The 13,751-nt window shown below is 39.1% G+C and overlaps 1 protein-coding gene across 7 annotated transcripts in view; it reads right to left on the reverse strand.

Annotated features, from left to right (window-relative positions):
- Window positions 1-13,751, reverse strand: part of cdkal1 (CDK5 regulatory subunit associated protein 1-like 1) — a 713,853-nt gene that overhangs the window by 452,031 nt on the left and 248,071 nt on the right. For all 7 annotated transcript variants that reach the window (XM_069907872.1, XM_069907906.1, XM_069907889.1 and 4 more), the window contains one exon: window positions 11,024-11,127. In XM_069907872.1, the coding sequence (XP_069763973.1) occupies window positions 11,024-11,127 (104 nt within the window). The remainder of the gene's footprint in view (window positions 1-11,023; window positions 11,128-13,751) is intronic.

A 13,751-nucleotide genomic window follows, 5' to 3' on the forward strand; every position in this document is an offset into this window, starting at 1 on the left:
TCAGCCATTTCTCAGCCCACACCTCCAGCCTTCCTAAATCACCTTTTAATCCACGGTAATCTACCTCACTGTCCACAACACCACCAATCTTTGATGCAGAGGTGATTTTCCAGGATGCTGCCTGAATTGGGAAACAAGTTTCATGAGGCAAAGTTAGCAGAGTTGGGACTTTGGAAGGATGAGGGGAGACTTAACAGAGGTCTACAAGATTATGAGAGGTATAGATAGGATGGAGAGCCAGGGCCTATAGCAAACACCAGAGAGCATGTGTATAAAGGGAAGAGAGGGAAGTTTAGGGGAATCATCAGGGGTAACATTTTTTTGTACGCAGAGTTGTGAATACCTGGAATGCCTTGCCAGGGATGTTGATGGAGGCTGAAAAATTAGCAGACTCAGACAGGGACATGAATGTAAGAAAAATGGAGTGTTATGGGGGTAGAGAGGGTTTAGTAATTTTTAAGGAATATATGAGAACAGCAAAACATCAAGGACAGAAGGGCATGAACTGTGCTGTAGTGTTCTACGTTTTATATTCTAAACTTTTTCTCTTTCACTCTTAACCTATAACCTCTGGCTTGTATCTCACCTACCCTCAGTGAAAAAAACCCTACTTATGTTTACTCTGTCTATCCCCCTCATAATTCTAAATATTTCTATAAAATCTCCCTAATTTTTCTGCACTCCAGGGAATAAAGTCCTAACCTGTTTAACTTTTCCCTGTAACTCAGTTCCTGAAGTCTGGGCAACATCCTAGTAAATCACTTGTCCGATCTTATTAATATCATTCCTGTAATTAGGTGACTCAAACTGTACACAATACACCAAATTTGGCCTCACCAATGTTTTATACAACTTTACCATAACATCCCAATTCCTGTACTCAATACATTAATTTATGAAGGCCAATATGCCAAAGCTCTCTTTACAACCCTATCCACCTGTGTCGCCACTTTCAGAGAATTATGTAGCCGTATTTCCAGATCCCTCTGTTCTACTGCACTCCGCAGTCCCCTAACATTTACCGTACATGTCCGTGCTTGATTTATCCTTCAAAAATCCAACACCTCACATTTGTCTGCATTAAATTCCATCTGCGATTTATCAGCCCATTTTTCCAGCTGGTCCAGATTCCTCTGCAAGCTTTGAAAACCTTTACTGTCCAATATACCCCCAATCTTAGTGTCATCTGCAAAATTACTGACCCAATTTAACACATTATCATCCAGATCACTGATATAGATGACAAACAAGAATGGTCCCATCACCGATCCCTGAGGCACACCACTAGTCACAGGCCTCCAGTCTGAGAAGCAATCATCCACCACTACTGGATTCTCCCATCCAGCCATTTTCGAATCCAGTTTACTACTTCACCATGAATCTCAAGTGTCTGAACCTTCCTGACTAACCTCCTTATTGGGACCTTGTCAAAGGTCTTACGAAAGTCCATGTGGATGACACCCACAGCCTTTCCTTTGAGACCTACTGTGCACAAAACCATATTGACTATCTCTAATCAGTTCTTGGATCTCCAAATATTTGTATACCCGATCTCTTAGAACACCTTGCAATAATTTACCTCCTACTGATGTCCGGTTCACTGACCTATCATTTCCATGGTTAATTTTGGAGCTTTGTTTAAACAAAAGAACCAATATGAGCTACCCTCCAATTTTACAGCACCACACCCATGGCTCAGGACATTTTAAATATTTCTGCCAAAGCCCCTGCAATTTCTACACTAGCCTCCCTCAAGGTATGAGGGAATACCTTGTCAAGGCCTGGTGATTTATCTACCCTTATTTGCTTTAAGACAGCAAGCACCTCCTCCTCTTAAATCTGTACAGGTTCCATGTCCTCACTGCTTGTCTTCCATACTTCTCTCGACCCTATGCCAGTTCCCTGAGTGAATACTGATGAAAAAGACCCATTTAAGATCTCACCCATCTCTTTTGGCTCCATACATAGCCAACCCTTGTGATCTTCAATGGGACTAATTTTTGTCCCTTACTATCCTTTTGCTCCCCAATAGGAGACCCAGTATTGCACTCTCTCTCTATATTGAGAGAGAAAACTTTCCTGAACATATTTGACAAACTCCAAGCATCTACAATGCAACCCCATGAGTGTGGTCATATCTTTTCCGTTCTACAGCTCCACCCATACAACCTCAGTAGACAGGAACATTGAGCTGCCAGTCTTGCCCCTCCTGAAACCGTTTCACAAATGGCCACAATATTATAATTCAATGTACCAATTCATGCACTAAGCTCATCTGCCTTTCCTATAATACTCCTTAGCATTCAAATAAATGTATCTGAGAACATTTCCACATCATCATTTTCCTCCTCTATCTGCCTTGGAAGTCCTGTCCAACCTAGCACCGAACTCCCTAAACTCTCCTTGCAGGACTTCCTCACCTTTCCTACCCACGCATTGGTCCCTACATGAACCATGATATCTGGTGGCTCACCCTCCATCCTCAGAATGCCATGAATTTGATCTGAAATATCTCAGACCCTGGCACTAGGGAGGCAACATAACACTAAAGATTCTTGATCCCTTCCATAGAACCTCTTATCTGTCTCTCTAACTATGGAATCCCCTACCAATACAGCTCGCCTCTTCCCCTCCCTTCCCTTCTTAGCCACAGGACCAGAATCCATTCCAGAGACCTAATCCCTGTGGCTTATTCCTGGTAAGTTGTTTCCCTTACCCCCCAACAGTATTGAGGGGAACAACCACAGAGGTGCCCTGCACTGGCTGCCCACCTTGCCTTACTGTCACCCATCTACAGTCCTACTGCCTCCGAGATGTGACAGCATCTCTGTGACTCCTGTCTATCACCCCCTACAGCTCATCCAACTCCAGCTCCAATTCCTTAACTCGACTTGACAGGAATGTAGCTGGGTGCACTTCTCGCAGATGAAGTCACCAGAGATACTGCTGGCTTCCTTGACGACCCATATTCTACAAGAGGAGCATTCCCATGCCCTGGCTGCCATTTGAACTATGATGAGAGGAAAAAAGTATATTGTTACAGGATATGTTAGAATAGCTATGGATAAAATATGCCTTTAAAAGAGATAGACTGTGGGGGTTTAGTTTAGGTTACACTTCACAAACAGAGTAACACTTCACAAAAGACATCTCATTTAAAATGGAAGAGCTTTGCTGAAGTGAGACATTGTATCACCAGTGACTTTGCAGAGACAATGGAACTGCTTTGGAAAGGACTTCAAAAAGGAAGTGCAAATGGAACATAATGTTGATTATGTCCAGACTCAAATACTGACAAGATCTTCCAAAAATTGGGTTTGGAACCTTGGGAGAGATCATTTGGTTTTTACAACCAAAGGAAGGAAGAAAAAAAACAAGTTATTTCTCTTTTGGAGAGAGGTCAGTTCTACAGCAGTAGTTGAGGCTGCAAGACGAGTTGTGAGTTCTGAGTTCAGCCTGTTCAAAACCCTTGTAGTCCTTACAAGAGGAAATGGCTGGCTGGAGTGTTTCTCCTGAAATAAGGTGACCTGGAAGAAGAAGAGGCTATCATTTGGAAAACCCATGATGAAGTAAGTTTATTCGACAAGACACTGAAGTGACTGATTGGAAGAAATCAGTTTGTGTGTGTCCAACAAGCGGTAAATTTCTCTCTGAAACCAACAAAAACCTTCCTGAGTGGTAACCTTTAACTTTAAGTACCAGAGCCTGGAGGAAATTATAAATGTTGAATTCTGTGCACAGTTTGAGAATTGCCTGATATTGATGAACTTGGAGAAGTGAAAAGTGAATGATTGGACAGTGAAACAGAGAACTTTCCTGAATATATACAATTACATACATGTGCACTTAGAATTAGAAGGGAATTAAGTTAGGTTAATAGTAATGTTAAAGATTGATCCTGTTATTATATTTAAAGAAAATTAAAAGCAACTTTTGTTTAAGTAACCATTGTTTTGATAAATTTCTATTGCTGCTGGATTTTGGAATCCTCTGGGATCAAAACAATATATAAAACCCACCTTACTCATGCCTCCCTGCTGACTCAGTTATGTTTCTTGAATAGAGTGGCCTTTTCTTACTTCAACTCTTGTACCACCACCTCAGCTCTTATTCATCAAAGCCTCTTAAGCCAACTCCGACAATGTGATATCCGCTCCACTACACAATCCTCACTTTCAGAGTAATTGCCCAATCAGCTGCTCCTCTGCCTTCAACTGTTGAACTATCTCCAATCTTTGGTGTGGGCAATAATATCAAAAGAGAGAAATCAAGGAGAAGATTCAATATTATTTTATTGTCAGGCAATAAAACAGAAAATGCAATGTTACATGCAATTTACTTTTGTCTGCTGTAAGCAGCCACACAGACCTCTATTCGATCCATCGGCACCCCAAGGACTAGATGCAACGCTCCAATATAATCTGGAAACCTTCAGCGACTGAGACTTCTTGCCCGCGGCTCTTATACCGGGTTGCCATGAGCCAGTCTCCAGCACCCTGCAGCCTGTGTGAGTCCTTCAGCCTCACTGCTTCTCTGCCGTGGTCACTGCCCTTTAGGGTCGTTTCCTCTGCTTCTCCCTCTCAACAGAGGGGGATTCTCCCCATTTCTGGTGCCCTACATTGTTTGAAATATTGTTTGATACTAATGGCATGTTCCACTTATTGTCAACTGAGTATTTATTGTATGTTCCTGCATGCTGCCAGAAAAAGCATGACTCCTAGCTTCAGCTGAGTTTCCTCAGCCAAAAATGCCTTTCTCAATTCCATTCTGCCTTGACTTGAATACTGCTCAAAACTCCCTTATTTCTTACCCCTGTGAAAGATGGCTTATATTTACATCGCACCTTTAAAAGTACCTGTTATTCCATTCTCTAAGTTGTATGATGTGAACTGATCAAGTACCTTTCTCATACAAAGATTCTGAAGTATATTCAGAAAGATACGAAGGAACCATTATCATTCAGCCAAAAGACAATGAAAAAGCAGGTCAAATCCAGAAGAACTTTGCAGTGTAGATCAGAGAAAGTAGCCATTATGCTATTATTTCTTCACTTGACATTCTACTGTTCCTGCAGAAGTACAACCCATATCAGACTTCAATGAAGATGGAATTCTGGAACAAGAGATTGCCTTAGATTGACAACTTCATGCAATTTGCAAACCAACTGTCATAACAGCAGCAGAACACAACACTTTTACTAGCTACCTGGGTTTTAATCTGGCGCTGTCTGCAAGAAGTTTGTACATTCTCCCGCTGTCTGTGTGGGCTTCCTCCGGGTGCTCCGGTTTCCTCCCACCCTCCAAATTCCATGGGCTTTTTGGTTAATGGGGTGCAATTGGGGGCATGGCCTCGTGTGCCAGAAGGGCCTGTTACCGTGTTGTTAAATTTAACAACAAATATAATCAGATTCTATGAGAAACAAATTCATTAATGTACATATAAATAAATATAAGTGTTCCAAAGTTATTTTCAACCTGCTTTCTTAAAGGTTTACCAACTCATACAAGTGGGACAATAAGCATTCCATGTGCCTTTGACTTAAACACAGACAATGTATAGCATCTATTCATTCTTTATTGACAGTTTTGAACATTTTCAATTCCTTTGTTAAATAACTTCCACAGTTACAAATGAGTAGTTCCTATCCACTCTAACTTCTCATTTCTCTCAATAATATCAAAATAGATCTAACTCCCAGAATATTTTCAACAACCCTGTAACAGTTCTTCTTTTCATCTTCCTCAAATATTCAATTGCAATATAACAGATATACAATAATTACTGGGATTTTTTTTGGACAGTGGCTAAGATTGGACAGGCAAATCTGGATATACCATTCAAATTTTCTAACTAAAAGCTGTAAAACACAAAGAACAACATCCACATAGATTACTAAATATGCCTGAGTACCAAAGTACAAACTCAGATAACGCCTGATCCAAAGTGGCAGCTGCTGGAGTGGATGTAATGGCAGTGCTGCCACTGGCGTGGACCCAGGAAGAGCGGGGAAGCGAAGACATAGTACAGTACTCCCCCGCAGTGTCTTACAGGCCAGTAAATAGCCTGTTAATGGAGCCAATGGTGTTTTATTTAACATCCCATAATCACAGGGTCTGGGCTCAAGATGGTGGCGCCTGCATTCTGCAGCGGCCTTGAGGGGTAGCAGTCTCTGGGAGAGCAACAGACTGGCGCAAGGCACCAGTAATATGGGAAAAACCCCACCTACTATTCCCTGTTGAAAAGGAAAAACAGAGGAGACGATCCTAAGGACTGTAACCATGGTGGCGGACCAGCGAGAGGTTCAGTGGTTGAAGGTGGAGAGCTCTTGGCGAAGCAGGCAAGGAACCCACACAGGCTTCGGTGGACTTGAGGTCAAAGGTTGCAGGCTGCTAGAGATTGGCTCATAAGAACCAAGTAACAGAAGTGGGATTCAAGTGGATGCAAGAAGGGCTTCCTCAATGAGTTACAGGTTTGGATCAGGAGCTCGGGTTACCAATAGTTTGGAATGGAAAAATGCAAGAAGAGGACCAAAACTGAACCTCTTCCCATATCTGACATGATACCCAAGCAGACTGCAGCTGAAACTGAAATGGACACAGTTCTACAGAAGGTCATCAAGAATGTGAATGAAAGTTTGAGACAATTTGAGGAATTCCATGTCTTGCAAAGATCAACTTCATGTATCTGATCACATAGGCAGCACACACGTTAGGAAGCACCATAGATTATAGGCTTTGTGAAGCTATAAACATGGTAAAAGGAGCTGCAGAGTCCCCTATGGGTAACAGTGAGATGCAGAAAAGGAAGGGTCTTTCATTATCAATTGCGCAGAAGGAGGAGTTATTACAGAAGCTTATCTGTGTGTCGTCTAATGGAAGATGATGGGGAGGGTATAGTTTATTTAGATTACTGATACTGTATTGTAATATTATTATTTTATTCTTAATTTTTTTTAATGTAACCCTATATGTTATTCATGTTATAAAATCTTAAATAAAGTTTTTTAAAAAAAAAATGGAAGATGATGATGTGGGATCGTCCACTGTATAGGATTCGAGGAAAGAGAAAGAACAGTTGTTGAAGTTTTACAGCGAGAGTAATGACCACGGACTGATGAATAAAAGGAAAAGTGCATAGGACAAAAAATGAAGATAGTGACCGAGTGCTTATTGAGTTGGTGTGAAAATGAAGAAGTGAATGCATTCCACTGACTGGTCTGCTTATAATTACACAAACTCAAAAATTCAAACCTTGAGGGTGAGTGTGAATATTCACATGGCTACCTGCAAAAAATTTAAGAAGTGTCATGGTTGCAAATATCTTAAAATCTGTGGTGAAAAAAGCTTCTACAGATTATGACGCAGCTGAACATTACATAGATGAATTTTCCAAAATGATATATGATCAAAACCTCAGCCCAGAGCAAGGTAACAATGCAGATGAGACAGCTCTCTACTGGTGTTGCCTTCCTAGAAAGACATTATCAACGGCAAATGCCACCATCAGGTTTCATGGACGCTAAGGACAGGGTGACAGTTCTTGCGTGTGCAAACGCTGCAGGCACACACAGGTTAAGGTTAGCTTGGAAGAAGACAACATCCTCGCTGCTTTAAAGGTGTAACAAGGTTAACTTTGCATTATTATGCCAATAGGAAAGCATGGGTAGCACAAGAAATTTTTACTGATTGGTTCAATAACCACTTCGTACCGGCTACATGAGCACGTTGTACTGAGGCTGGCCTGGAAGAAAACTGCAAATTTTATTGCTCCTAGACAAATTGCTTCATGCATCCCCTGCTGAAGTTCTTGTGAGAAAGAATACATTCGGCATTGACCTTCCCCAAAGTTACATTGTTAATACCGTCTTGCAACCAAGGAATTTTATGCTCAATGAAAAGTAACTACAAGGACTTTTTTTCTGAACTGCACACTCGATGCAGTCAACAGACAGACTTCTTGAAAACTTTCACTCTAAAGGGTACAATTTATACACTTGTTCATGCATGGAGAAATGTAACTGAAGCAACATTAAAACATGCTTGGGATAGTCTTTGGCCGTTAACAATGCTCAATGAAAATGAGCCTACAGGTGAAGACTTTGAAGGTTTTTGTGTCAGTAACGAGAGGTGGATGATCGCTAACCCCATTGTCTAAGTGTAAAGTGTTGCTGCAAAAAATGTAAACACGTTAGAGGCAGCGAACATCAAAGAAGTGCTGAACATTGACATTGTGCATTCCTTGAGTGTTGGGGAAATTGCTGAAACGGTGTTACATACCTATAGGCATGAGGAGACTAGTGATGAGGATGAAGACATTGTGCACACAGGTGACAAAATGCCCATTGATGATAGGGTTAAAATGTGCAACCAGTTAATTGGTGGGATGGAACAACATTCATTTATCAGCGAGCATGAGATTATGGCTGTTTATTCTATTAAAGAGCAACTACTTAGACAGAAACCTCTTAATTAAACAGATGACACAACTCTTTAAAAAGAGTTCATTCTGACACAATGTTGGAGCTGTAATGTGCTTTTATTGCATTTGCACTGTTTGAGATGTCTGAGACGTCTGTCCCACAATATTTTGAAGTTTTACTTTAAAATTAAAAAAAACATGCAAGAGATATTATGGTCTTTTATGGTCTTTATTTATTTAACTTCATTTTCAACACCCCACGCCCCGTTTTGTGCGATTTTGAAATATTGCATTTGCTTAAAGGGACCACCATTTTAAAATGATTCCAAAATCCAGAAGATTCTGAATAATGGCAGGTGTCTAGTCCCCACGATTCCAGATAAAAGGTAAGGCACCTGTAAAGTCAAGAACCAGCAGGTAATTTTTTCCAGGTGGAACAGATTAGTCTCAACTTTCTGCTGTGGCTCTTCTAGTACATCAGTTGTGGACATGGGTTCCTTTGGCTCCTTTGTGTGATGTTTCAGACAGGTCTCACAGCTTGAGTCCATCCTGTCAATGTCAGCATTGATCCCTGGCCAATAAACAGCAGTTCTGGTCCTCCTCTTGCATGTTTCCATTCCAAGGTGCCCCTCATGCACCCTTTTCAGCATCTCTTGTCGCGGTGATTGAGAAATAATAATTCTGCTCTGTCTGAGTAGAGCCCATTGACAACACTCAGCTCAGCTCTAATCTTGTAGTATTGCTGATATTCACCTCTTGGCCAATCTTCATTCAGATTCCTGATGACCTTTTTTTAGTTTCAGCTGCAAACTGCTTGGACTTCATGTCAAATGTGGGAAGAGATTCAATGATCAGGTTCACGTGGAAATTCAAAATTCACATCTGTCTCTGTGGAATTCATTGTGCGGCTGCTGAGGCTGTGGGAGTGCTGGAGCCGAATCTATGGACAGTGTCTCTGGGGGGGGGGGGCCTCTCTTTTGCTTCTCTTTCTCAGACTGTGAAGAGTACCTGGCAATGTTAATAGCGAATCTTTGCCTGATGGAAGTCAAAAGGCAATTTTGTGTAATATTTCTGTTTCTTTACATAATAACAAATAAATAAAATCTGAGATAACCTTGCAGCAAAGTTTCCACAGATTCTAGACTTAAACAGGTTAAAGTAAAATTACTAATTTAAACTAAAATTATATTAATTATACATAATTAACATTTCATAAACAAAACAGACATCATTTTGGGCTATAACAGGCAATGACAGATAAAGCTGAAATTTTGGAATTTGTTTTTAAATTGATTAACATTCCATCCATTGCAAGAAAATGAAATCAAGCTTTATTTAGAAATGGAAATAAGAGTCAATTATAATTTCAGGCATTAACCTTATAACCATTTATGGAGCAGAAACAGGCCATGTTCGCCTTTCGAGTCCGTACCGGTTCACTGATTTTGTGCGCCCTCTTCAGGCATTTTAATTAACACCAATATAATGACTACCACCTGTATTTATACAGCATCTTTAATCTAGCAAAGCATCCCATCATGCCTTCAATCGCATTACCAAACAACTGTAGTAAGACTCAGCACATGAAACCATTAGACTATAAGACACAGGAGCAAAAATTGGCTGCTCAGCCCATTGAGTCTTCCCACCATTTCATTTCGAGCTGATCCATTTTCTGAATTGGCCCCACTGCCCTGCGTTCTCCACATAACCTTTGATCCCCTAGCATCAAAAGCCTATCTATCTCTTCCTTAAATACATCCATTGACCTGACCTCCGCAATTGCATGTTTACCAGCCCCTAGCGAAAGAAACTCCTTCTCAGGATGGTGAAACTGTGGAATGTATTGGCACAGGCAGTTGTGGAAGGCGAGTTTCTGCCATCCATTGCAAAGAGAGCACAGCCTCCTCGCATCCCTGCAAAGCACTTGTTCCATTTTCACTTCAAGTTCAAGTTTATTTATCATCTATAATCATCCTCTTCTTCTATCCTACTGAAAGCCTGTGAAAACAAACAGCACTTCACGCCAGCTTTTGGCCATTCTTCATATCTTACTTGAATTCAAAGTGAAGTGCAACTGATTTCACCAGTATTAACTTCAAATTGCACTGTGCAACTCCTGTGATGAGCAGTGAATATGGCATCAGATTAAAAACATAATATTAACATACAATACCAAGTAAAGCAGACACCCTAAACAAGACTGAGTTTGATGTCCATTATTCAGTGCTAAGCTGCTCAGAATCAACTGGAACATCACTTTGTGACCAACAATGAACTGAAACAACAGTTTCAGTGATAGAATTTCCCCCTCTGATTACTATCAGGTGAAATCAAGAGAAAAGTAGACCTAAACAAACATAAAGTAAGGGTATTCACAAATTTGCAATGAATTTTGTTACCTGCAGTAAACAATCATTTCAGTTTATCGGTCAAATTAGAAGTTATGCATCAACAGAACAATTCCAAAGGACACAAAATGAAACACATTCAGAAGCACCTAAATTGAGATACTAGAAAGGAGGTTATGGCAAATAGAGATGCCAGGCTTTTAATCATAATTTCAGAAAAACCAATGCCTAAAGTATCCATTCTGATATTTTACCTTGGAATGATTGGATGGCTCTATCTACCAGCTCTTCCACAGGGTAACTGGCCAGATCTCCTCTTGCATGCTTGGTTTTGCAATATGTGCAAGCATTCAGGCATCTGCAACAAGAATTTCACTCTTAATGATCACAAAATTCAAGACACAACTAAAGGAAATGAGAAGGGTCAAAGCTTATTTATCTAGCGCTGTATTAACATCGCACCAACCGCCTCACTAACGGTTAGTGCCACGCTACTGCAGTACCAGCGACCTCCGTTCGAATGCAGCACTGTCTGTCTCCCTGTGCCAATATGAGCTTTCTCCCACGTTCCAAAGATGCACATAGTTAGTAGGTTCATTGGTCACATCAGTGTGTTTGGCAAATGCATTCTCGTGGCAGAGAAAGGCCTGTTACCATGTTGTAACTCTAAATTTTAAAAAAATATTGTTTCATGAATTTTATTCTTAATGTAATATTACATGACAATAATGGAACCTTAATCTTTAACTTTTATTTTAATAATTTAACCATAAGTTTTGCTTTAGCCTATTACAAGCTGTTTAAAGTTGGAGTTCAGATTTATTGTCAGAGTACATACATGACATCACATCCAAACCTGAGATTCTTTTTCCTCCAGGCCACCTTGAGTAAACTCTGAAGATAATTAGAGTTTATTCTCCTCCCACCTCCACAATGTGAACAGGTTTCACATTGAATAATGATGGCCAAGTTTAATGAGTCAATTGTATTCAATCCACTTTGTAGATGGTCTCATATTTCCTATTATCTATACTACTCAGGTGAAGTGATCAGCCTGATAACGATGAGGTATCATGACTATAATGTGTTGTGATTTCCATTCTTTCTCTCTTTCAATCTTTTTATTGAGTTTTATAGAACAAGAACACAAGGTTACCAAATATGAAGAACCTAAGTACATTTCCAAAAATAAAACAATAGTGATATATCCCTTCCCCATACAATGTTGTCAGAATGACCCAAAAAAACCCACAAAGAACTCAAACCCCCTTAGGAAAAACCCTGGGATATTTTGACATTAAATTAAAGTTAGTATGGTTCTGCTGAATCTATAAAATATTATCATTTGAAGGAAAAACCATGTCCAAAAATAAATACATTCAATGATAAAGACAAACAGATTTAATGGGTACTAGAATAGTCCATAAAACGACTCCAAATTTTATGAAAATTAGTGTTAGCGCACAACACCGCACACATGATCTTTTCTAAATTAAGGCAAGACATGACGTGACATAACCACTGAGTTTAGTGGGTACAACAGGATCTTTCCATCTTAGTAGGGTAAGCTCTCCATGCCATAAGAGTTGTAAATAGTATGACAGGACAATCAGATAAAGAAAATAGCTCATTAATATCATTTAACACTCCAAACAAAGTCGTTAAAGGATTAGGTTCAAAATTACTGACAAAACACAAAAAAATCTCCTCCAATAATGTTCAAGAACTCAACAAGACCAGAACATATGTATCAAGGTTGCTTCCCCGTCGTTACATCTGCCACTTCGGGGATTTAGAATCGGAAATATACAGGATCATTTGTCTTTAGACATATATGAGAATGTTGAGCACATACTGAAGAAGTGTTAACTAAGTTAAGAACCAAATCCCAAATTTTTGTCTGAGATAGAAAATTGTAGATCATGCTCTCGTGCTCTTTTAGTTTTATTGAGAGAAACCTGATGAGATTTTGAATGCATATCATATATAAAGGTCATTACACCCTTCTGAGAGGGTTGTAATCTGAAGATTACATCCAGCATGTTAGATTCACAAATCATGGGAAATTTGGTAATTTAACCTGTAAAATATTTCTGATCTGCAAATATCTTAAAAAAATGCTAATTGGTAAATTAAAATTCACTGATAGCTGTTCAAAAGACGAGATAACGGTCAACAAATAGATCTCGAAAACACAGAATACTATTATAATACCAATTGACAAATGTCGAAACATATAAAGGAGGAGGAAATACATAATTAGATGATGTAAAACATGATAAGGAAAACCTTTTAAATTTAAAAAAAAAGCCTGAATTGAAACCAGATATGCACAAAATGTTTTACTACAGGGCAGTATATTATTTTGTTAACTTTAGCTAAAGGAAAAGGAAGTGCTACTCCTAATAAGTTGGGATTTGATAGCTTTCTTTCAAACAAAAGTTATCGATTTAATTCGTAACAATTATTTACTAATTTAATGCCTTTCTGATCCCAAATTTTAAGAAGATGATTATTAACCATGAAAGGAAAAAGTTTATTCTGATACAGAGGAATATATCTAGATATTTCACCTTGAGTACCAATTTCTTTATTTATTTTATTCCATATTTCAATCAAATGAGATAATATTGGTGACTTATATGGGCATTGCACTTTAGCATTCCATTTATAAACAAATTGATCCCTTCTATTTTCATTAATTCTCTATCTGCCCAAGTCAACAAACTATCGGAATCAAACATTCTGTTAATGAATTTTAACTGACCATCTATATAATGATTTTGAAAATTTGGAAGTTGTAAACCTCCTAATTCGCATTTCCATGTTAATTTCCAAATGGGTACTCTTGTTATTTTACCCTTCGTTAAAAATTCCTGTCTACTATATTCAAATTTTTAAAAAAGATTTTAGGGATTTTACATGGAATAGATTGAAAAGTATATTGAAGTCATGGAAATATATTCATTTTAATACAATTCA

Source organism: Narcine bancroftii, chromosome 1 (assembly GCF_036971445.1).
Source record: "Narcine bancroftii isolate sNarBan1 chromosome 1, sNarBan1.hap1, whole genome shotgun sequence".
NCBI classification, from domain to species: Eukaryota; Metazoa; Chordata; class Chondrichthyes; order Torpediniformes; family Narcinidae; genus Narcine; species Narcine bancroftii.